General features: G+C 41.1%; 2 protein-coding genes across 2 annotated transcripts in view; both read right to left on the minus strand.

The window, feature by feature from the left end:
- kdm6ba (lysine (K)-specific demethylase 6B, a) overlaps positions 1 to 20,986 on the minus strand; it is a 94,102-nt gene extending 73,116 nt beyond the window's left edge. The window contains exons 1-2 of the mRNA XM_072376088.1: positions 20,544 to 20,986; positions 17,738 to 17,904 (exon numbers count right to left, since the gene is read on the minus strand). The gene's annotated coding sequence lies outside the window, so the exon portion shown is untranslated. The remainder of the gene's footprint in view (positions 1 to 17,737; positions 17,905 to 20,543) is intronic.
- A 3,256-nt stretch (positions 20,987 to 24,242) lies between these two features.
- Positions 24,243 to 26,282, minus strand: part of dnah2 (dynein, axonemal, heavy chain 2) — a 66,708-nt gene continuing 64,668 nt past the window's right edge. Inside the window, exons 88-90 of the mRNA XM_072376170.1 lie at positions 25,867 to 25,941; positions 25,086 to 25,236; positions 24,243 to 24,876 (exon numbers count right to left, since the gene is read on the minus strand). Of these exons, the coding sequence (XP_072232271.1) occupies positions 24,722 to 24,876; positions 25,086 to 25,236; positions 25,867 to 25,941 (381 nt within the window). The 3' untranslated portion in view covers positions 24,243 to 24,721. The remainder of the gene's footprint in view (positions 24,877 to 25,085; positions 25,237 to 25,866; positions 25,942 to 26,282) is intronic.

Raw genomic sequence — 26,282 nt, forward strand, 5'->3', positions numbered from 1 at the left:
AACTGGGCTCAGCCACGCTTTCGTTTTTCTCTCACTGAGCTACACACTGAATGTGTGAGTAAATGCATGTGTGTTACTGCTATTTTTAACCTCCTCCACAGCAGCAGACTGCTTTCTTCTCTTTCAATAAGTCCCACAGACTGCACAAGTGCACGCAAGGAAACTCTCAAGCACACGAGTGTAATGTTTTCCATTGTTCCAGAGGTGGAAAACACTCATGAGTGCCACACAAAGTATGCCCAAATGTTCTCATTTCTGCTTCTTTTTTTCTATTTAGTTTCTGTTTCAAAGAACCTGCTACATTCATTTCATGTGAAGAAAACTCACACGTACAGTACAGCGCAAACACACATACACTGATGATAACCCAAATGAAACCAGTGGGAGAGCTAAGAGCCAGATGGGGCTCCTGCTTTTGATCTCATCTTTACACAACACACACACACACACATCTAAAAGGACTAATAAAGCTTATAATTGCATTGTTTTCACATGGAGTAAGTGCCTCTCCTTCCTCTCCCAGATCTCCACTCATCTCTCTTCATCCTCAATCTCTTATTCTAAATAAGTGATGGTGAGGATGGTTATGAATGAAAGATTTGGGGCTGTGGTGCGATCATGTGCATGAGTGTGTTATGTCATTTCAAAGGTAGTTGTGTTCTATTAGCAGAGTTTGATTCAGAAGTAGGAAGCCTCACTTCACAGATTCCCCTGGCTATCGTCGACACAATAGATCCATTACGCATAAACAAAGGAGTAAAGCTTAAAAAGTCAAATAAAAAAGGTAATAAAAGGACAGCGGAAAGTGAAAAATGAGGCCAATGTGTGAGAGAAATGTGAACAAAGAGAGGATGAGAGTCAGGAAACAGGAAGTGTGGAAGGAGGAAATGAGAGGAGGAAGGAAAGAGGAGGGGGAGAGACAGAAAAATGTGTAGACAGAGCGGATGCTTTGTTTCTGTGGGGTGACGTACAATATAACAAGAGTATTCTTTGTGCTGCTGAGCCATTCTGGCACAGTTTGATCATCAACTATCTTTTCATATAATTCTTCTTGATTTGATTTATACATATTAAACTCCACTCTGCACTGCCTGGGGGACAAGATGTGCAAATCAAAAGCTCTACAAATAAAGTTGGGCCGACAACTCAGCCAGGAACGTTTTACGTAAATAATGATGACAACTCTATGACTGTGTGGTGATACTAACCCACATTCTCATGAGTGCGCACACAATACTTCAGCCTACTCTTGCGAGCAATGCGTGTCGTTAACACACTTGCCCAGTGCCCAGACCGCACTGATGTGGATTTATGTATAAAGGTGGGAAAACGAGGGAGAAAAAGCCCAGACTTATTTTCCTTCCATCAGCATGGATATTTTCCATTTATAACACAGAAGATTTCAAATTGGAGCATATGTGACTCCCTCTTATTGATCGACCAACAAACCCACATAAAAGCACACCACTTACTCATGTGTATATACCACGTGGCTTTTCTTCAGGCTGCATGAAAATCGACAATAAGATCAACAAAGCGCATTAACTTCCACCTTGGATGTACAAGAGTTGGCATGGCAACTGAAGCACATAAAGCCGTGAGGAGCTGAAACATGTCGCTGACATGCCATCACATCGTCCTGTATTACATATTTTTGATAGCATCAGAAAGAGGCACAAATATGTATTTTTTTGTTTTGTTTTGCATTATACTGATTTTTTAAAAATATTTCATTCTTTATCCTACATTGAGTCAATAAAAAACCTGAACATTGACCATGAAGCAGATAAAACTGGAAATCCATGACTAAAACTGAGTGAACGCACAAACACAGGCCAGATTTATAAAGCTGTGTGTATGTACGATTTCTCTTCTAAATATCAATCAGCGTGAAACAATATACACGCGCGCAAGCCTGATTTATAATCACGTTTTTAGTCAAGTCGACAATCCCAGAATTAACCATCTACTTATAAAAACATCTGCACCACAGCTAAACAGACATGACAAAACAACAGTGGAATTTGTACAAATCTGCAATTAAGACAGCGTTGAAGCAGTTGAAATCTGTTTTATTTGGTCAATAATATTTGTCAGTTCTTGAATCATGAACAGAACAAAACAACCGAAGAAGAACAGCCCCATGACCGTGTAAACATGTTCAAGACGCCTCCAAAATTCTCTGTCGAAGAAGATGCAAGTATAGCTAAATTCACTGCACAGATGTTGTTTCAGTTACTTGAATGGTAATTTTGTCAGATGACAGTTATAAAATCAAGTTTTCATTGACTGATAGTCTGGAAATGCCTTAAGAGAGTTGTAACGTAGTCTTAACGGGCAGATTTTCAACATTTCTGATGCATGTAGCAATCTGACAAAAGAAAAAGAAAACTGTGAATAAGAGCAACTATACTGGAATATGGCTTGATTAATAATCACTTAAGCTTTTCCATTTCCACAATATGATGGGACCTTGGGGCCTATACAGAGAGCCTTAGTCCATTTAAGTCTAGCTGATCGTATACATGCAGAAGTGATGCATTATATGGGTACATTAGTCTAATCTGGAGAAGCTTAATTTTGTATAATTCTGGTCATACAAATGTGTTTATATTAATTCTAAGTCCATTTTTAAACGATGATATGATACTATGCGTAGGTCAAATGCTGACTGTTTCAAAGTTAGTTCAAGTCATGCGAGGCCAAGGTGCACCGTACAATCCATTATTTAAAATTTATTTCACTCCACCAAAATATGGTCTTTCTCCACTTTGACTTCCGTCTTTTCCACAGAAAAGCTAGAGGAACAACAACAGCACTAATACAACCAAGAACAAAAAGGAAAATAATAATCACGATCATATTGATTTAATCTTATGTCTGTGAAATTGTCATGGCTTAAATTGCTCACAACATGTGCTCTCATGGGCTGAAGAATGTGTTAAGTGTCCACAGTCTCCCCACACACTTCCTTTATAAATACTAGTTTGTATGTAGGAAAAGGCGCATTTTAGTTTTGGTGTGTATGCGTCTGGCCCCTGGCCTTATTCCTAACTGCTACTGAAACAAATACTGTATTTTCAAACAATATAATCTGAAGTCGATAATTCATGACCCAGCGGCTTAAATTGGGCAGTGAGGGTAATGTGTTGATAAAGGGGTTCCAATCATATCTTACAGCAGGTGTGCAGCCAAAGCGACCTGGCTCGTTTTTTCTGCCCAGCTCAGCTGCAGAGACACTGGAGAGGCTCTCAACATTAACCAACGGCCAAAAAACACACATAAAAACATATTACCGCTTCAAAAACAGAAAGACCAGAGAGATATGAAACAGAATAAGCACAATCAACACTGTGTCACACAGGAACAAAAACTCAGACTGAAAACACAAAAAATAAACACACATGGACACGCAAACTTCCACACAAGCGTGCAAAACAAACATTCCACTTTTTGTGCAGCGTTTCTATGGATAAGGGCACAGCCCCAAACAACAAACTGCATGAAATATTCAGTGAATTTTTCAACATGTGCTCTTTCCCCTTTTTGCACATGTAGAAGTGCAGAAAGAAATGTTGGGAGAGAGCGATGGGGATGTGGGGAGGAGAGGGAGAAGGAGTCAATGAGGGCAAAGGCAGAGCGAGCAGCAGGAGAGAAAGCAAGAGAGAAAACCCAGCTGACTCTGTTCCAAGCTACTCCCCTTAGCAACAGCCCTGGCTCAGTCTGTGTCCCATTGGCCAGCTGACAGCATGCATCACAATCCCATGCATGGCCCTTAAGCCAATCAGATGTTTCCTTGCAGCTCTGCATTTTGGATTTCTTTTTCACCATGGCAACACAACCCTCCTCTTGGCCCTGGATGTGTCCTGTGTAGTGTATGTGTGCATAGACACCATACTGTACCAACAGTACAAAGCTGACCAACCTCAGCTCAGGCAGAAGCTATGAGTCTGAAAGCTCCAGAGATGAAAACAAACTCACATGGTCATACAAGTCAACTCTGCTGCATCTCAACACCTGTACATATAGAACTATATGGGCCAAAGTGTTTCAAACACATGCAGATCTATTCCTCCTTCGGTTTACATCATCAATTCAAGCTAAACCATCCTCACTGTCCTCTCTCACATTCACTCTCAAGTTTTGAGGAGGGTGCTGTGTGCATTTATTTGTTGTTTTATACATCGCAACCCAAATAATGGTAAACAAACTTATCAATATGCAGCTACATTAAAGTATGGATCCATCTTGTCCTAAAAATTAAACAGCATAGTTCGTTGTCCCTGCAGACCAACACTTAGTAACATCCTTTAATACGATGCCCCTTGTGAGGCGTTTTAACATGCAAGGACCTGAGATTTTCAGGAGAATGAGCTTTCAATTTGGTCAACCTTTTCTGATATATTACGGAGAGGTAGTCGAGTGGAGTACTGGTTTTTGTGTTGAAATCTGTACCACTTTTTCATCTGAACATGGAAATGCGAGTGGAAGGAAACATACAGGTAAAACAGTTAAAAAAAATGTATGTACTAGAGTTTTCTTTCCATATAGTTTGAGAAATAAACATCTGATTAAGATTATGGAACACTTAGGCAAACAGTGGTTGAAATCTAGAGTTTATTTTTAACCGCAACCTTCTATGCATAATAGTGACAACAAAGGCTTATCACACCAAAGTGGATATCTTTTGGAGGAACTCGCCAAAATGGCAGATGCTGTTGAGTGTCTCTGGTTGAAGAAGTATGGAATAAGAAGTTTAACTTACTCTTGGTTAAAAAGCTTCTTAGAAAACAGACGGTGTGTACAAATGAATGAGTTGTTGTCAGGATTTACTCGTCAGTCACACAGGAGGGAGGGTCAAACATGTACTGAAGAGACTTTCAAAGTGACGTAATGACGTGGCTCTGTGGAAAATCAAACCAGTTCTTGGCTAGAAGCAAGTTTGAGCTGGCTCTAACACCAGCACTGGAACTGCTTTGGTTGAAAAGGGGTATCTGAGAAAATGAGTGGATCCATCCAGGCATCGTGTTTCCATCACTACATGCAGAGTGGATAAATGCCCATGACTACAAAAAAAATCATCACTTGAAACTGAATTGCACCTTATAAAAAAAAGCCAGTAGAACATTTATTTTAACCATTCTCTAGTAGTAGAGGTGTATAATACTTGGCAGTATGAAAATGACTGATGTCAAACATATTAACATATGTTGTTTGATGTTGGAGGTTTTCATGAATGAAGGTTAGAATTACTCAACAACAGAGCAAGAAAGAAAAACAACCACCTTACGTGTGGGTGTGAGTTTGATCTGCCATTACTATAATTGATAACTGATAACAGTAGGTTGAGTCTTCGATATTGTATTTTACATTTCTGAAACACACATGCAGGCAGTCAAGGGCGAGATAACTGGCTACATCCTCTTTGTTGTCTCAGTGAGGCAAGATATTTAGAGGCTGTGAGCAAGGGAGGGAAAGAAAGATAAAAACGTGAGGAAGAGAGATGGAGCAGGGCAGAAAGACAAAGAGAGAAGTAATAAGAGGTAGAGATATAGAGCATGAGACAGGCCGGCTCCTGAAGAATAAGCAGGAGGGGAGACAATGAATAGCAGCTCTTCTGCACACAGACACATGATGAATGGGTCTGGTGCCTAAAAAGTCAGTGCTCAGAGGACAACAAGAGAAGTGTGTCTGCTCATCTCGCTGTGGGTATGTATGTGTGCAATGACAAAAGCAATCCATCTGGGCCATTGTTGGAGTGACCACACTGGAGGGGATGTTTGGTTCCAGTATCCTCTCACCCCCCAAAAACCAAACTCACCCATCAGCTCCAAACGCAGCACTCAGGGTCAGCTGTCAAACCCCACAGCTAGTAATTAAAAGAAATAGCAGAGCTTCCCTTTGAGTTTGACGCTAGGAAATGTATGTATCCACGCAGCAGCAATTAGTCAGCCAATTACCTCGGGGTATAATTACATTGGCTGTCCATAGGAAGGCTGCGGGAGAGACAATAATGTGTTTTATGGTACTTTGTGTTTATCTAAGGGGTCGATGATTAGTATGATCACTATGAAAGGTCAACACCTTACATGAAAGGCTCACTGTCTGACATTTCTGCTGTGGTTAATTGGTACAACAGTAGTAAAGTGCTATTTTCTATTACTGGCTGATTAAAGTAAACGTTAGGATGCAATTATGGAATCACACTGGGTTCAATGGATTTAGAGATGTTCCTCAAGTCTGAAATCACGTCTTTATGTTTTTTATGTTACTCTTTGAATGACTGGTGAACTGAACTTTTCCACTTCTGAATATATCCCTTCTTTGAGCAAGTAAACTGAATAAATCTGCCAATAAATGAATAAATGCCCAGATATGTCATACTACCTGACCAGTGTGCACTACTGTCTGCCCCCCAGTTGCACATGTACCCCTGTGATAATGCACAGAAAACCAGTCTAAGACTACTGGAGACAGAAAATCTTCTTTTGCGTCCGAACCACAGGGAAAGTGAGCAACCATAGTTTATAGACCATATATAATGATAACAAAGCTTTCTAATATATTAGAGAATATTCTGTGATGCCTAATATGTGGTGTAATGCAACTTGTTGAACATAAAACACCCACTGTTACAAAAACTTGAACACTGGTTTAAAAGCACAGAAGAATGAAGTTTGTCGAGCCAACGTGAGGCAGACTTTTGAATCATCTACCACCTGTTAAGTCGATTTAGCATTTCTGCCTGTGGTGTGAATGCAACCCTAAGAAAAGCCTTTAAAGGTTTGTTGTCCTTAAGGGAGCTCCCCAGTCCTCATAACTCTCAGAGAGCCCCTAAATCTATTTGGACCAAATGTGAGAGAGGCTTTCATCTAAAGCAACTTCCACTTATTTTATAAAATATACATGCTACTGATGGAACTTCATTGGGACAAGTGAAATGGTAATGATGCGGCATTGACTGGAAATTCTGTGTATGTTATTTTAGTAGGTTTAATCAAATCTAAAATAGGGTTTGTGCACTGTGTGTTGCAGCTCAGAGCAGCAGAAGCTCCTCTAATTGAGTTAGCTTGATAACAGGCGTGGCAACCGGCTTTCCAGGAACACACTCTCCCACTGAGCATGCACTCTTAGCAAGTGGATTTCACACATACAAACACTTGCGCAGATAAACAGGCACACACACAACAGCAAGTACACAAAACGTTGTCGGTTGCTTGGGTTTTAAATATGCATGTGCAGTGCTGCGGGTCTTTAATGCATAATGGGTTGCTTATACACATACCAAGACAACCTTATTGGCACTTTCATCTCAACATTCACATGCCTACCTTGCCCTCTCACACACATTTCTCATCAGTTTTAGTCCCACATGTGCCTACAGGAAGATTTGCCACTGTTTATCTGCCAACAGCACTGTGAGACGTTTAGGTAGGTCAGTAGGAGAATGAGGTCTTTAGCGTCTGGACATCTTGTTTGTCTAACATGAACAGACAAACATTTAAGCCCTCTTAGCAACCTTATGGCCCACTTCCACTATCCAAACTCAATGACCTCTGGCACCTCTGAGTTCATCAGGTTTAAAAGTGTTTGTAGGGGTACTGGGTGACTTTTACACAACTCTCAGATCCTAATCCTAACCTATTCTTTACTGCCCCCTATTGAGTCCTTTTTGGACAAACATACTACATATACATATAAAATGATCAACAGTATATCCTGTAGATGTAGATTCATTACATGACTTGTTAGTGCTATGTATACCATGTCTATTGTGGAGAATCTGTGCACATCACACAGTGCATGTGAGCATCTACAGCTTGCAGAGCACTGTGCTCATCACTGACATGTTTTATAATCGGGTCTCTAGACAATGTTGCACATGCATTACACATGCTCATTTACCTGTGTAGAAAGTGTTGACAATGTACAAACAATATCATATCATCTGTTATATTTTTGCAATAACTTTGATTTATAGGATTCTTGTGAATCATCAGCCACCACAGAGAACAAAATGCATATAAGACTTTCAGTCAGTTCTAGTCCTTTTTAAAGTGCTGTACCAAATGTGCCGTACAACAAAAAACAAAAGCAGCAAAATAACTTTCCATGAAACAAAGCACAAAAGATCAAATCAATAAAAGCAAATAAAGTTTAAAAAATAGAAAAATAACAATAAAGAAAAATAAATAAAACAAATAAAGGTGTCTTCTAGTAGAAGAAACCTTGTTCTACTAGAATTAAATGGCAGTGAAAACGGTGTCTTTTAAGTTCAGGTGTTGATCCAGCTGCTTGCGTAGTCGGCACACTAAGTTAGAAATATTAGGGCTGAACGTGGCTTGACAAAGAGGGACCAGGGGGACCCTTGCGACCGGTTAGAATTATTACATTTCTGTCACTCAACCATAAATTACCTTTAAGATGTATCACTAATTAGAGGCACTTACTACAAAGTCATAATCACCTATTTGGATTTTGGAACCTTTTATAGCAGATTTCTGGGTGGTTGGCCTTAGTATCCTGGCAAGAGTATGATGATTTAAAACTTAATTTAAGTAGCTTGGGGCAAGGTGCTTTAGAGCCTTTAAACAATCAAATAGAGTTGAGCAACTGGTGGCATATGTGACCATGATCAAGTGACAACAGTCACCTAACGTTGTCGTCAGTTATACGTTTCTTTACGTTGTTTTGGAAAAGGTGTTACTTTCAGACATGTAAATGTAAAATGTGTCATGTCAGTTTAATGAAAACTTACCCTAATCTCCATCATCCCAATGTAATGAGAGGCATTTCCATTTTTATATGTACTGATCTACATTTTCAGCTGCATCAAGACAAAGCTGATAGAGACATGAAGTAAGTAAATACAAACCTCCCTTTATACTATAGTTACTATTGTACTGTGTCAGAGACCAGTACAAGTACTGTGTCAGAGACCAGTACAAGTACTGTGTACTGTGTCAGAGACCAGTACAAGTACTGTGTCAGAGACCAGTACAAGTACTGTGTACTGTGTCAGAGACCAGTACAAGTACTGTGTCAGAGACCAGTACAAGTACTGTGTACTGTGTCAGAGACCAGTACAAATACTGTGTACTGTGTCAGAGACCAGTACAACCACAGTGTACTGGGTCAGAGACCAGTACAAATACCGTGTACTGTGTCAGAGACCAGTACAAGTACTGTGTACTGTGTCAGAGACCAGTACAAGTACTGTGTCAGAGACCAGTACAAGTACTGTGTACTGTGTCAGAGACCAGTACAAATACTGTGTACTGTGTCAGAGACCAGTACAACCACAGTGTACTGGGTCAGAGACCAGTACAAATACCGTGTACTGTGTCAGAGACCAGTACAAACACTGTGTACTGGGTCAGAGACCAGTACAATCACTGTGTACCGATCACTGAGTGTGACCACAACCCGCCTCAGACACAGATGGATCACAGGAGCGGTTCTCCACCAACATGCTGCTACACCCACTACATCAACATGGTGTACGTGAGAATTATACACTCCCCCAATTCATCACAATACTGAAGATTGTGGGATACTTTTCTCTGAGCATTACAGATGTTTATGGATGGGACAGAAGACAGAAGTCATTTACAACATTTCTGCAGGGTGAAGGTGCAGCTCTCCATACCAGTCAAATAAAAGCATGTAAAACTAAAAGGCTTCAAGCTCCAGTTTCATGTCTGGTCTGAGGGATCCCTCTGTGTCCTGACTCCTGTCTCTCTCCTCCTCTGCTCCCTGCCTCAATTCCTCTCTTTTCCCCTTGTTGGCCTCTCACACACAAAGGCAGCGGGGGAGGTGGAGGTGGAGAGAGGAGGGAGGGGAAGAAAAGCACAAAGGACTGGGAGCTGTGGGCTTGCCCTGGGGAGAGGGAGGGTGAGGGGGTAGATGTGGGGTAACAGGGGGTCAAAGGGGGGCCACGAGGGCTGGGGGTGGGGAGAAACCTGAGAGGCAGAAAGCCAGAACAGGAGCTGGAGGAGAAAGACTAGGAGTGATGGTGGGAAGGGGGGTCCAAGGGTGAGGGAGCACAACACAAGACGGCTTATAGCTGCTGAGATTTTTTCTTTTCTTTCTTTTTTTTTTTTTTTTAAACTTTGAAGGGGGGATGGCAGCGGATTTGTTCTAGAAAGGGGATTTGGTTTAGGAGAAGCTCGGATTTGATGAGATTTACACTTTTTCGTGAGCTGAAATGCACATCCTCCATATACTAGAGCCCGTGTAAGCATTTTAGCCACGTCTTATTCCTAAGACTGTTCTCATCTTCTGTCCTCTTTTCCCTGAGTCAAGTTCTCACAACAGAAACTGAAGCAGTAGCTAAGTTTTCTTCCACTTCAAAGTAAACCAAAAACACGAGTTCATGGACACTCTATTCAGGCAATTCTCTACATTTAGCTGGAAAGAAAATCAATATTAAAGTAGATCAAGATATTTGAGGTCAATTACAGCTGATCACTTTGTGGCTGGTAGTTTGGGAATCAGTTTAATCAAAGAATAAAACTACGAAACCTTAATTTATTCTGAAACATGGGCATTACATTGTGACTTCCCTAATATTTTAGCTACAGTAGGAGAGAAACCCAAGGCCAACCTTCAAGATGCCATGAACATGAACATGAAAGTGACACTAAAGTGAAACCTTTTCCAACGCTGGATCACAGTTGCTATGGCAGCTCATCTCTATAGGCAAATGTGCTTGCAAGCAGCATCAAAATTAACGCAGGCATACATGTATCATAAGTCTGTTAATGGAGCTCGTCGCTCAGCATACGCTGAATGATTCAGGATTCTTGGCTTTGCTTTTTCATAAAATAATAAACATATGCAGAATTTTTGTGGGCAGAGGCAGTGAGGTAAAAGGAATTAAACAAATATCAACAGATTTTATCATTGAATTTCACCATTTCTGTAAGATGAGCATCAAAGGTTGTGACAACATATAAATGTACATTCACAGCCTAAGATTAACAACAGCCCTTTGAAAAGTCACACCAGGGCATCCTCTCTCAGAGCTCCTCTGACAAACCTCTCCCCTCTCTGCTCCAGTGACATTTTAGAAATGTAGACATCAAAAATGCTTTGGTGAAAGCAATTTCCAGGTCGCAGGCAGAGCACTGAGGATAGAGGAACCAAGGAGGCACAGATTTGACAATTAATGAGAACTCTGCATGCCTGAGAAGTAAGGAGTGAGAAGATGTATTCATCTAGTTCCCACAGTGTTTTCTGGAATGCTGTGTAACATTACCTAAGGCCTCGTAACGTTCCTTGACGGGTCACAGATGATTTCACAGTTGGAGGTCTTTGGCTTTATTTGTTGCCACACAGATGATTTCAGGCTCATTTGTGATCTCATAATGATGCCACCAGTAAAGATGATACGTCTCTAAAAGCACTAAAACAATAATTAGATCAAATGTATAAAATAAGTGAAACAATTTTTTAAAAGAGTTACAGTATGTATACTCTCACAAAAGGTGACATACGGTCACAGAGGCCCACTACCACTTCGTTAGGCCCCCATTGATATAATGCATCGGTTACCCTTTAGTCCTTCCCTAAACCTAACAAAGTACTTTTTAAGGTTGATATTAAACAAACAGTGAGGAAGAATGAAACTGAATACACACTGCCTGGGGAAAATGTCACCACTTAGATTTTCTAAGCATGAAAGTAAGAGCATCCCACTGAAAAAATACTGCAGTCATTCACATGTTTCCACTGGCAACAAGTTATTTAACCCTAACAGATGCAGGCAGAAGCTTGTCCTTCATTACTCTATTTCTGAATGGTCAAACTACTGGTCTACATCAAGCAAACAATGAAAGAGTTTGCCAAAACTAAAAAAAATCTTAAATGAAAGGACTAACAGTTAAATTCACAGCAATGTTTTATAACAATTGTTATAGCATTTCCACACACAAAATGCAAAAAGACCTCAAGGTATTGGGACAAAACAGCTCTGTTGCCTCACAAAAAACACTTTTCAATGAGGCCAATTTAAAAAACTACTTCAGTTTGCAGGGGAGAATATATACCGTTTCCCCAAAGCAGAAGTAATAAACCACACCTTGCACTAATCTTACACTATCCCACCTCCTCTAACTGCTGTCAAAACCACAGAGGGGAAGGGGAAGGGGTGGGGGCTTTGAAACAGGTGTATACAGCAACAGAAAACCCTCCACAGACACAGACATCCAAGTATGTACAAAACTGTATCTTCCTCTTTGCTTTCTGTCACTCTCTACATACAGACAAATATCTACAGCCGATGAAGAGCGCTCACATGAAAGCACAAACTCTGTGCCCTCATCTGGTATCAAAGTTACATAACCTAAAAGACAAAAGAGCAGAGTCTGCACAACCCCTTTGTTTCATCTCATCTCATTCCTTTCCCTCCGTCAAGTCGGTTTTATTTTTTAAGCTCTGGATGTCTTTTCACAGACCGTTTCTCTGCCAGCTGTTGTCTAAAAGCCTTGAAGTCCTTTGACGGTGGAAATGTGATCGTTAAAATCTTAGATGTGGAGAATGTTGCAATACACCCTCATGGACCTCCAGGAAGTGGATGATGTCAGCTCCACCTCTCCTTCTTTCCTCCCTACACCACTCCTCCCTGAATGACACTGCTGATGATGACGGAGAAAGATGAGGAGGAAAAGGAGGAGGGCGATGAAGAGGAGTATCTCCCCCTCCCTTTGCTTCCTGTCCTCCTCCTCCTCACCCACTGCTTCCTGCCGTCCAACCCCCAGGCATCCTGACTCAGCTCTTGCCACCTCTCTTTCTGAATCTTTCTTCATATCCTGCCTTCAAATCTGTTCTCATCTGAAACAAAATAATTTTTTCCCTTTTCATTATCATTACATTCGGTCTGAGACAGTTTTACATTCCTTTATGGAACTTCAGGTAAGAGCAGCATGAAGAAAGAGAAAACAGAAAAAGGACATTTGGCTAAATGAAAAATCTACACTTAATTACAAACAGATTGAGGCTCGGGTAGAGAATATTTTTGTAACTTATGTTATGAAAGCAGAATCCTTCTCTGAGCCTCCTCCACATGTGGATGACACATGGTCTACAGCGTTTAAAAGAAAGAGGAGGTAAAAGATGCAGACAAAGAAGCAGACTCTTAATGTCCTGTCCAAAACCCTCAGACCACCACCTGATTGCAGAACAGATCAAAAGTAGACAGCTCAGTAAAGGCATTTCTCCTTAAAGTAAGTTGGATCGTTTCCCAAAGCTCGATAAACTGCAATGCTCTCCATTCACTTTGGTTTATCAGTAAAATAGCAAAGTCACACCTCTTTTTAACAAAAACATTACATTTGACTCATGCCTTTCTTTAAAGCCTGTGGGATTGTGGCTTTTCTTGTAGATTCCCAGACCCTGGCAAAGCAGCAGCTGAACATATGTCACTCATCTACCGTGTCTTAAACTAGATCTCTGTCCAAATAAACCAACTAACAAAACTGGTCCCAGGTGCTCCATATGGAATTACTTCCCCTAGAACCAGCCAACATCAAAACCCTGATATTAAAGGTGCTGCCAAGCTCTGACATGAACATAGCTTCAGATTTATTGTTAGTGTTAAGAGGTGACTTTCTGGAATCATACCAACACAAAGAGGCTACTATCAGATGCAGACATACAAAATCTATGGTACATGACTGAAATGAGGTCTTTTGGTACATAAAGAAGCTTCTGAAGCTTTCTAAAAAATAATGTGACATACTGTAGTGACTGTAGACAAGGCCATGACACTCAATTACAACCTGACTGACCGACGCCAGCATTCAGCGCTCACTTCAGTTATCAAGTGTATACTGTAGCTTCAAGTAAAACTGACAGTAATGAAAAAATGTTAAGTGTAACATACAAGTTTGAGAAATGACAAGTATCTCCTCAAGTACAGTAAGTTTATCCACAGGATAAGCCCTCAGAACATCTTTGCATGCTGAATCAGTTACATCCTCCAAACCACAAACGGTTTACTAAAACACCGTATATGACAAGACCAGATTGTGCAGTTCAAATTACAGCTAAAGGTTCTACACTATTCTTTCTTCTCCATTTAGCTGTAATCAGTTTCCTTCTATTTCTTTTTAACAACATCCTCTTTGAAGCTGCTTTATTACTAGCAACCACCTGGCTTCTATCTTCAGTGGGCAACTCTGCAGTAGTTGTGGGTATTTATCAGCTCTGGCTCCAATCAGCAGTGATTTGAATATAACAGATGGGTGAAAAGTTAGTGCTCCTGTCATAAACGCACGTTTATGTTCTGAAGTGTCCAAACGGGAGGCTTCAAAACTCACTGGAGCACCAACTCCAGCAGTGGTTCCTAATCTAGGGTCCTGAAGATCACAGAGGGTGCACAAGGTCTTCACTCCGCAGGGACAACATCATTTAAAATGTACTGAATTATCAAGTCTCTGTGAGGATGGGGCGCTTCAGTCACTGCTATTACACACTGAGAAACATTGATTGTTCTGGGGTGCTAAGAGGCTCCTTATGAGCAAAATGGAGTACAGAGTGGGCAAATAATTACATAAAAACAAGGAGCCACAACAAATTCTCCTCAAATAAACAGTCCAATAGCACCGTGTGTGTGTACTAATGCACTGATTAGAAAGTTTTTTTTATACATTTTGGGGGGAAATTAAGGCTCGTCTTACCAGTATTGACGTGTATTTATCAAAGGAATGATTTTGGACCAACACTTTCTGATCCCCAAAGCAAAAGGCACACCCACTCTTTGGTAGGGCCAAGTCATTTGCCCAAAGTCATGGAATTCAGTCAAATGTTTTTTTCTGCTAAGGAGGGAAATGACCCAGAAGAATCGAAGCAGCAGTCATGATAAGAGCTGTTGTTATACCCTAAATTCTAAGGAAAGGAGCTTCAGTGGTTTCTTCATGATCTCCTTTAGAAGAAAAAACACTGGACCATCTTTAATGGAAGAAAGGAGATAAATTAATCCCACAACTCCATGCGGTCGCAACTTTCAAAGTGTTGCTCAATTATTTTCATCCAGTTGTTCTAAATGGAATTTGTGCAGATAAATATGAGAACAGAGGGGTAAGAGTAAGCAGCCATTGACAGCAATACTCTATCTGTTACAAACTTGGATAGTAAAGCAATACTTTGTATTAGTATAACATACTGTAATAAAATGCTATAACCTCTATGTAACAAGATGATGACTACATTACATAAAGTATCTAAAGCTTTGGAGGGTATTTAGTGAACAGAGTTTAGTCTAAGCCTAATCAGATTCTTATTGCATCATGGTTGTTCTTTACAAATCTTTACGAATTTCTCCTGTCATTTTACTTAATTTCATTACTTTTTCAAACTTTTTCAAAAAGATTATAGAAGGCAATTTTATTTTTAACTGTTCAACCTTACCCATACTTTTCTAGAAATGTGGACTAAAACCTTTTGGGTCGTCGCATTCTGAGAGGAAAATAAATAAATGCTACATAAAGAAGCCTCAGAGGACAACGGTGGCAGATCTTTTCCATGACAACAATAACTAAATGAATAAATTAATCTAAAGAACATTTTACAACATCCAGCCAAGATTAAAAAACTCTTCGTGAGGTGAGCTTAGAATTTCAAGATTCAAGAGCACAAACACAGGATTCACCACAAGGTACAAACCATAACCCTCAAGAAGAGGGATGCTATTTTAGCCAACAGCATTCTTTTGAAAAATGAGACCAAAGTAGGCCTTGATCAGAACAACAAGAAGAGGACAGAAGCAGCCAATTTCATTCTGGATGCACTGTTCTGTTCAGATTCGGCCCAATGAATATGTCCTTGCAAACATCCAAAAGTGTTAGTGAGCAAATAAATTGTGACAGGACTAAATGCACGTCCATCTGTAGGTTGGGAATTTTATCATCATCTGCACCGGTCCACAATAGTCCACCAGGTTGTTCTCCAATCTCCCAGTGAGAAAAACACACCAAACAAAGCAGCGACGGGGGCACTTATTTTAAGGAGAGACTGCAGAAGACTTACTCTGTAACGTCTCACTAAAGGTGCACAAAGACAGTAGACTGATTACGTGGGAAGTTTCAGTGTCGCTGACCCAAAATATGGCATAAATAGAACCACTTGTGTGTCTGCAGAATCCCAATAAGCTCGCCATTGTGGATGCTGCCACTATGAATTGTTCCTTGGTCTAGAGCAGGATTGTATGGATATTTTCACGTGCGCTCATGTGTGTAATTGATCTGATTCACAGCCAGCTGTAAATGTATGTAATAAAGCTGAGCTGGCTAGAAAAACCCAGGTGTGTGAGGCTTAGCGGGGGTCCTTGGAGACACAAGCATTAGAGAGAATGTGTCTTTGTCCATAAGCGGCAGATCAAAACAGTGGGAACAATGTGGGGGTGTTTGAGACATATGTTAGAAAGAGTGTGTGTGTCAGAACGAAACAGAGCTGGTGTTAGGTTAAATTTCTGTACATCTCAGTCAGGGTGTTCAATTTGTAAAACAGTCATCCCTCCACCAAAATATAAAAAGAAGGCATATTTACAAAAGACTGACAGCCCTTTCGTTATATTCTAGACTTCAGTAATTGAGAGGACATTAAGTAAACCTGCAGAGCCTTTACAGAAGGGAGGAGGTTACTAAAAACAACAGAGTAAATTATAGGCAAGTTGGCAGCTTAAGAAAAATATTATTATCAAGTTATTAACCGGGCTCAGAAAGTCCAAAACAGGCCAGAACAAAAAGGAAGCTTTTTAAATATGTGGGTCCACAAAAGAAATCAGTAACACTGACTTTGGTTCAGTCCATGCTTATAGGGGACATACTTGGCAACAGAACCCAAACACACCCTGTACTTCAAAAGTACAAGCCAATGCCGGCCAGTTACAGACAGAAAAGGTAAATAAAGTATAATAAAGACCACAAATAACGGAATTTACTAATGGGTGCAGTTTAAGAGGATTTTCATCCATTCAAGGAAAACAGAGTCAAAAGTATGTTTTTCTCTGCTGAAGCAGGAAGAACGACAGATGAAAGGGGCAAGGCCTGAGAAGCCATTTGAGCCTAGATCAGCAGTGTTTCACATGTCTCAACCAGTTCATGTGCTCTCAGTGAAGTGCTTCTAAACCATAAGCTGAAGGACAATATCACACAGTAAGTGCATTTAAAATATCCCACCAACGGGCTGGGCATTGCAACATATCTGAGCTCTGCAAACATGTCATTGTTCTACAAAAAGCTCAGATAAATGTACAGCTGGGCTGAACTGTGAAGTCATGCATGCCTCATTTGTCACCACTGACTTTGTGCAGGCAGCTTAAAGTTGAGAAAGGGTCAGAATGTCTTTCCTGAGCAGGTGGGTGCCTGCAGACAGATGCAGATGGTTCCCCTGCAGGTAAAACATGTCAGCATGCAAACGCCGGAGCTGATATGAATCTGAGCAATTAGTCTCTCGTCATTGTTTTTTTTCTGCCTTTTTTTCTGATACCTTCAAATGTGCATGTTGTTGATTCCATTAAAAAAAACTTCGAATTACTAATTAAATCGTATGAAGCTGAAATCAAATAATTTCAATCTAACAAGTTGACACCGCTTTAGTTTAAATAAACTATTGAAAATTTAGTGTTTATCTAGTAAAGAAAAAAAGTCAAGTGTTCGATGATGGAGGCCTTAAAAAAAAAAAAAAAACTATTTTTAAATCAAGCATTAAAAAATATTAGACATTATCATCTTACCATCTCTAATGGATGACAACATGACATTTTGTCAGGTTGGACTTGTGATGTGTTTGCCAGTACTTGCAAACAAGAAGTAAGCCGATGTTTCACCTTCTGACTTCAGTCCGGCACCGGTGGCTCTTCAAACACAGCGCAGCAATGCCTGGCCATGTTCCTCACCGTGTCTGTGAACAGGGAAGACACACATTTACCCATTTAGTGACAGATGAAAAATAAAAGGTTATATTGAGGTACTACAGCGGGTTTCCTGTGCTTAGTTAGAACATGTATTCATAGAAGACAGCGTGTCTTCTCAGCACTGCACTGACAGAGATGAGTTGCTGTTCATAAAGCTGAGACACAGAGCAGCGTTGGGCTGTGAGGACGTCACCCTCTAGAGGGCGAAACAAACTCTTGCAGTTTCAAAAACGTTTGAGCTGCAGCGTGAAAGCCTGAAACTCAAAGCTTATAGTAATATAGTAGTTATTTATCAACTTAAACAACTTCTCGGAAGAGCTTAGCAATAGACCTGAGACAGAAACACAGATAAGAGAGAAGGTTTCAGTCCATGTTTTAGTGCAGGGTAAACCCACTTCTCATAGAGTTGAGCCACTGCTTGTTAGTTTCTCTTGTCTTTTAGGTTGAGTCACTTATTTCACACTGAAACTTCCTCCTTTAAGCAGCAGAAAATATGTGACTATGTGCAAATACTACTGCCCATTTTGGGCCAATTATGGCAGAGCATTCTTACATATCAATGTTTATAACACAGGGTGCTTATTCTTTGCTTGACGGACCGCTTAAAAAGAATTCAAATAAAATCATGGATAGAAATTGGGAATATACCGACGCCTGTGAGCGCCACTGGTTTCAGTGACATCCATCCCATGATAAGTAACGGGGTTCGAATTTGTAATGAAACACAGATGCACGGTACACTGAATCTAGGCATCACAATATGCTTACACTGATCAGCCACAACATTAAAACCAGACAATACTTGGTACCCTGACATTCACATGGACACTCAGTGGGCACAACAGAATCCACTTGGCAACAAAGCAAAAAACTACACAAAGAGTTCACATGGCCTCCAAACTCCTTTGATATCAACCTGATGGCATCTTAGGGAAGCGACCCCACTCCACAAAGACCCCACTCCACAACCCACAGAGCCCAGGGTCTATTGCTAACTTCCCATTAGCAGACACTTCAGGACTCCCTAAGAGGTTCTTGACTGGCCAAAGTAGTTTTGACAACATGAGGAGGACCAACTCAATTTTAGACTGGTGGTCAAAATGTCATCGCTGACCGGCATGTTTCACAAACAGCAAATGACAACAAAGTAACTTCAACAACTTCCTTAACACATCCAAATGCTTAGCTCACTTTGACACAATTACATTTGGACAGTAACTGTTTAGCCTACCTGAAGATGCATTTCTCCCCACTCTTCAATAATTGTTGCCACACCAGTCGTTCCCAGTACGAGGACTCAATAAATAAAATAAAATATTTAATAAATGTAACTCCAAAAAAGTTCCTGCAGACGTTAGAAAAACTGTAAGAATACATTCTAACGTCTATAGTGTTCCCAGAAATGGTGACAAATGTCCGTAATTAGTTTTGAATTTTTTGCAGCTGCGCTGCTCCTCGTGCTTGTGGGACATCAACGACACACTCGGAAATTTAAGCTACATACTATGTATCAACAACAGTTGAGATGTATGTGTGCTATGTGCACATCTTTGATAGTGGCTTAAATAACTGAAATATTGAGGACTTTTGTAGGAACCAAAAATGGTAATATACCCAATACTATACCCAAACCGTTGGATCTGCGTTTTGCATTCACATAATCTACCCAGAAACAACCCAAAAACTTTGCAAACCATCATTAAATAAATACATGAATAAATTAACGTTCACCTGGCGTTAGCCAGTCTGACAAAGTCTTCTTGAACAAAACATTTTATTTTATACAGGCACGGGAGGACAGAGACAGTGAAGTGACCGGTCCACACGGTCTTGGGTCGCCATCTTGTGGCAACAGGTCGAAGTGCGATGGCAACAGCAAGCAGAGGGGTGGAGACAGTAAAAATCCAGGGGAAGAAAATTCAAACGCTCTTCCTGGAAATAGTGGAGAACCCGCCACAACTTCACCACATGACATTTCAGAAAGAAAATGCGACACTCCTTCCTCCAACATCAGCAAGCACGCATTTCATCTAGATAGGGGCTATTTCATCTACAATTATCAATATATATCACGATCGAGGGTTGCACACCAGATCAACAGATGCGATTCATCGCCTTTTTAGTAACGTAGAAATGTGCTAAACGAGATCAACACAAGCCCGATTGCGACATCACCAACTCCAGATCCTTCCTTCCCGTAAACTATCCCTTTCCTTACCGTACAAAACATGACATCACCAACTCCAGTTTTAGTGATAATTTGTGCGCAGAAGACGAAACCTCAGTCAGAAACACAGTCAGAAACCTTTGCAGTGACTAAACTTGAACCTTTATTCATGTAAAGTTGGCCTAATCCATTATTAGCTATTATATAATGGCCAACCACTAAATACTCCATCACGAAAAACATTTTAAAAATTCATTAAAATATTAGACATTAGACTCCAGCAGTGAGTTTTCTTCACACGGCTTGTATTTTTGGCCGTTATCGCGTCCTTTTTAAGACTGATCCCAGACATAAAACACTACACGTAATGTTGTTTTTTCTGTTGCAGTGAGATAACACAGGTTGTGCAGCCTCACATGCCAATATGTGTAATAGAGTCACACCGTGCCTTATCCCTACCTTTTCCACGGAATCCAAACATCTCCCGGGGAGGTGCCGAGTCGAGTCTCTGCTGTTAAAACAGTGTTATAGTGGAAAATCTGCACAGCAGTCCATCTCCGTGTCCAGCCGCGGATGACGCAGCCCCCCTAAAAGCCCTCTCCCTCCCAAAAAAGAAAAAAAACCGAGCCCCCATTCAACATCCATAACGCGTTTAGGTGCAAATCTCGGCACGGGGGAGCGCCGCACAGATCACAGCTCCGGCAGAGAAAATGTGTTTGCGTTCGCCCATGGGCAAGGCATGACGGACGGACCCATCACTGATGTTGCATATCTGCACAGTCATATCGCCGTCCTTAAACGATTGCACAGCTCTTTTGCTCCTCTGAGCTGGCTCTGAAAATAAATAAATATATCAATGAAACGAAAGCTGGTGTGGACTCCAAAAGATAGCGCGGGTAGCAATGGGCACAGACCCCCGCCCCCCCACCAAAAAAAAAAAAAAAGAAGAAGAAGAAGAAAATAGCACAGCGGCTCGTGTTATAGAGAGGAATTTTCCAGCACCATCCGAGCAGGGAGTCCATAAAGAAATTGCGCAGTTTTTATTCTATTGAAACGGAGACTCTTCCCCTTCTGTCCCTATTGAAAGGCTCTTTCCCTTCCTCCTCCTCCCTCCCTCCCTTTCTCTCTTCTTCTCTCTCTTCCCCCCATGCAGGTTTATTTTCAGTGGAAGAGTCTCGGACATTAACTGCCCCGCCTCCATACTCACTGGCAAACCCACTGTACTACTTGCCCAAATTCCATTATTAACTCAATGGAGAGCGGTGGACCCCATGTTTTCCTCGTGTAAATCGCAGGTTCAAGAGTCGAGCTGCTGTACTTAAGGTTGCCAACAGCAACTTGAAGAATCAAAAGTTGTGCTTTTTTTTTTTTTTTCTGGTAATCTTGCCAGGTGCCCGAAACTTTTCAAGAAACTGAGAAGTGGGTCGCAGACATGCTGGGAAATCAAATTAAAGTACAAGGCAAACCCATTCAGGCCAGATGAGATTCAGTTGGCTCCTCGGAGAGCATGAGGTGCTGTCAGGGAGTCTCCACATTCATGTCGGTTTAATTCAAGTAAGTCTATGTTCAACAGATGGTGTAATGTGATGAAGCACTTCCTCTGGTTTATCCTATAATGGTTATAATTGTGCTTCTACAAGATAAGCTTGGGGTTTCCTTTATAAATGGGAAATCCAGAGATGGTTTCCAGCACTCAGGAAAGGAACTTATTATCATGAAATACACATATCCAGATTCACACAGGAGGAGTTCATGCTACATCACACATGTAGAGAGGTTCCACACCACATTTACATGCTAGTTCACTTTAGATTAGGTCCAATATTTGTCACAACCAGACCAGTGAATACGCCAATTTGAATTTCAATCACCCCCCCTCCTCTTCCTCCCCCAGTCTCCCACCCAACTAGAGACCACCAGTGTACACACACATAGACCTGGGCCTGATAAAGAGGCTCTTAAAGCCGAGGAAGTCCGTGTTTGGTCTTTCAGAGGAGGACAATCCTCACTTCTGAATACAACCTTGAACTGCAGTCCCCCCCCTTCTTACCCTCACCGGTTCCCCCTCTCTCATTACTGGATCTTTCTTTCTTCTGCCTCACTTTCTCCAGGGTCCTTCTCTTGTTCTTCTCCTCCTCTCTATTCTGGAGTTAGGGCTGAGTCCCTTCAGGGTGGGGAGGTCCAGGCCTCCTCTATCACAGCGCCGACCGAGCGACTCCAAACGTCTCGTCTGTGAAGCTTCATTAGAATTCATTTGTTTGAATGAGCTCACTTCTCCTTCAGTCACTGCCTCCTGCTTTCTTCTTCTACAGGCTTCAGAAAGATGCATATTTGCATAAACATATCCTTCAGCTCACCTTGATTAACTGCAGCGTTCGCATGAGGGTTGCTCACAGTAGGTTTCTGTGCAGGGAGCTAAACCAATGACAAAATAGTAGCAACAGACCATCATTCAATGAATGTACTGTGATCTGTATTTGTGTGACTGTGTGATCATCAACTTCTCTGAGCAATGAAGAGGTATAATGTTGACTCCCGTGCAAATGTACAATGAAATGTATGCAAACTTTCAGGAGTTTTTTTTCTACGTTAAAATGTGAACTAATCTTCGACTAAATCAGAAGTCCAGATAAATGCAGCGTGTTTAGAGAAACAGCACAGTGAAAGTCTTGTTTCTTCACTGAACACACCTGGTAAAGAGTCATTGCTGGGAAATTCCTGTGAGATGACTTGGGAATTCATCTCAGCCTCGATGAAGGCGAGCTTTCCCCTAATCCTGACGCAACACACTGCAGTGTTTCTTTCAATAACACTTGAACCTTAGTTTCATCCAACCATCAAACGTTTTGCACTTTTCTCGGCGCTGCTGTTGAGTGTTACATTAGGCAACCATGAACCATGACCTGTCTAAACTAGACTCATGAACCGATATGCTAACTAGCCAGAGTAATTCCTTTGGGCCTTTCATTTTCACAAGTCACAGTAGCTCTCGCCCACAACTCCTCTCTTATTTCATTGACATGACTCCAGGGATTGTAGGTTTCGCGAGGTAACTTAACATCTGACCCATGGTGTTTGAGGTGCTTCAGTTTTTACCACAACTCGTGATGCAAATCCTTAGCAAAGTTCTGGATAAGAGATTAGTGTATCAATTAAAATAGGACATTTAAAACAAAACTTTCCATTCACTATACCACTAAACAAAGCAAATCTGAGGTAATCTTTTGAAAAGCCGCAAAAAAGAAATGAGAATCTGACATGTTTCCATTGACTGGTTTGTCTGTGGCTGTAATTGCATCGTTGTCCTGACTGGAAATGAACCTCAGGGAAAAAGAAAATAAAACAACAACAGCTGTGGACCACAAAAGAAAAATGGAGATTTTATTCAGAAATGACGTTCATCTCGAGGAATTTCTAGGATATTATATCATGTTTGGGAAGATGCCGGTCAGTCATCGAGGTTTACTGTTTGCCAGCTCCGACCATAAACAGCTGGCGAGTCACATCATTTGAAAAGCTATTTCTATGTCCCCTAATGCACATCAAGCCTCTTCTATGAGAGTTTGAAACAAGAACGATAATGAAAACCAGCACCTAAAACCTTTGGCTGTGTTGCTTTTAGCCTGTATTTCCATCCATCCATCTTCCACTTATCCAATGTCAGTTTGCAGTGGCAATAGGCTAATTCACTATGGTATTCCAAGTGTCTCTCTCCCTCACATCACCTTCCAGTTCCTCCTGGGGTAAACCAAAAGTATTCCCAAATACTAGGTCTACCTCAGGGCCGCCCACCCAATCAGCAAGGCCAAAAAACATCTCCAAATGAAGGCCATCAAACCAACTTCACTGGCCTTTTTGACACAAAGAAGCAGACACTTTAATTCCAAGCTCTGAACAGAAGTCTGGAGTTCTTAGTTCTGTTTCAGAGCCTTAAACAAGAGACTAATTCATCAAGTTTAAATCAGCAATCTCATTCTCACTACTCCAAATCGTAGTGACCAAAAGTGAGGGTTGATATGCTATGGATTGATCAGTAGCTTAGATGAAGATCTCAACATACTGCATTTGGTAAGTACTTGCTTACTATTTTATCGCATTATGTTGACAGTTCAGTCTTCTCTAAACTGATACATTATTCCGATTGTCAAAGCCGGTATGTTCACATAAAATAGATGATAACTCGTAAGCAGCTCATCAGACTTGGAATTGAACGAGCTCACACTCAAACATTTGTATGACCAAGCAGTCAGATGTTTCAAAGAAGCGCTCCAGTAAAACATAACTCTTCACAGTAGGACGCTATCCCCTACGTATGTGTGTGTGGATGGTGGTGTGTGTCTGTGTTTGAGTTGGGTAAAAAGAGAGTCAGCATGGAAAGACTGATGTAAGTTTGTAGAGAGGAGTGCATCATGGGTCAGCTCACACCAGAAAATGGAAGCAAAACAGAAAGAGAGGAGAAAGAGACCGACCAGAACTGTGTGAGACCACATTCATTCAGAAGTGAAGTCTTCTGTCCTTTAAAACTCAAAGGCCACATATAAGAATGACAAAACATGTGCTACACATATAAAGTGACAAGTAAAATAAACAAATATCACTTGAAAAAGTCGTCAGTATATCAGTGTTTGTTCAAAGTTTCAGTTGTCCAGGCTCAAGAGAAGAGCAGTTCCTCTCTTGATCCAGTGGTCGGGAGTCACAGCTCCAGATTTGAGTTCAACTCCAACCACAAAAGACGCTTGGCCTGCCCTACCAGCACGCACTGGGAAGTAGTAACATGGACACAGGTACATACCTACACACACACACACACACACACACACAAGAGAGACAGATGGAGTTGAGTCAGTAAAACCACACGGAAACATCAGACAGACAAAACAAGAACCCAGATGAATCATTTCACATTAAAATTGCAGTTGAAACATGTAAAAAAAAAAAAAAACAGAGCGTTGGTGGAAGGATAAAAGGAATTTCCTGACAAAAAAGTCCCAAACAACTCACTCTTAGACATCTTCTTGCGGTTTTCCACTGGTTTAAAGTGGATGGTGGGAATCGGACAGACCATCTGCATGGGCTCAGCTTCCACCAGACAGGAGTTCTTCTTGTCCCAACCAGCCCCCTCCAGGTACAAACCTCTGATAAACACTCCATCCTGGAGGGGAAAGAGGCAGGAAGGACAGGTATGGAGCAGCCAAGCAAATAAAAAACAAACAAACACTTGCTTGGAGGTGACTTTTTGCATAAGGCTTTAGAAAAAAAAACTTCTGTGGAAAGAAAGAGGAGGGGTGGGCAAAAATAAACACATTAGGGAGGGTAGTAGGAAGTAGGAGGAGGAAAGATGGACGGAGGAGAAATGGAGGACAGTGGGGAAGGCTGGAGAAGAGAAGCTAAAGATGGTAAAGATGGTAGTGAGAAGAAGTAGAGGGGAGGAGAGGGGGAAATGTAGAGGTAAAGGAGTAGAATGATGTAGCAGTGAGGAAAAAAGGTTAATGTTAACATAAGAAAAAGACACACAGAAGAGGGGGGGGGGGGGTTGAAGTAGATAATACAGCACTGAGATGATACAGACAAGAGATATGATGGGGTGGGACATTAAAAGAGGTTAAGCAGAGTGCTGCTTTCATTGAAAATAAATTTTTCAGGTGGACAAAACACAGAGTAGAAATGAAAAATGGGTGGAAAGCAGCACTGACGCCTGAAAGCAAATGGCTCTGAAGAAGTGGTCTGATGGCAGGTTTATGAAAATCACTATGGTAATAGGAATGAGTGTACAGGGAGTCACCTTGGGCGGGGAAACGAGGTTGCTGTCATCAATAGTGGACACGATAAACTCCCAGGACAGTGTGTCTACTGAGATCTACAAGCACACACAACATATGGATGTCACCAACAATGTTCAAAAAGTTCTTTTTACATGTGTACACTTCTACAGCAATACATTGTTACAATTTTTATTATGAACAGTTTTTTTACCTGGTGAAATAAAAGTGTATATCATGAAAAAAAATCCGTATGTCATGGGAAGGTTACGAGGAATTTTTGGTCTAATTACAACCGCTTCTACAGATTATGGGTCTGACTAATTTACCAACCAGGTTAGGGTTATACATTGCTCCACAGGGGTCTTGTTTTGTCACACACAAGATCTTTTCAAGCTGGTACTGATGATTGTGAACGTGTGAAAATACAGAGGCGAAA

Source organism: Leuresthes tenuis, unplaced genomic scaffold (genome assembly GCF_036924035.1).
Source record: "Leuresthes tenuis unplaced genomic scaffold, fLeuTen1.0.hap1 SCAF_22, whole genome shotgun sequence".
NCBI lineage: Eukaryota > Metazoa > Chordata > Actinopteri > Atheriniformes > Atherinopsidae > Leuresthes > Leuresthes tenuis.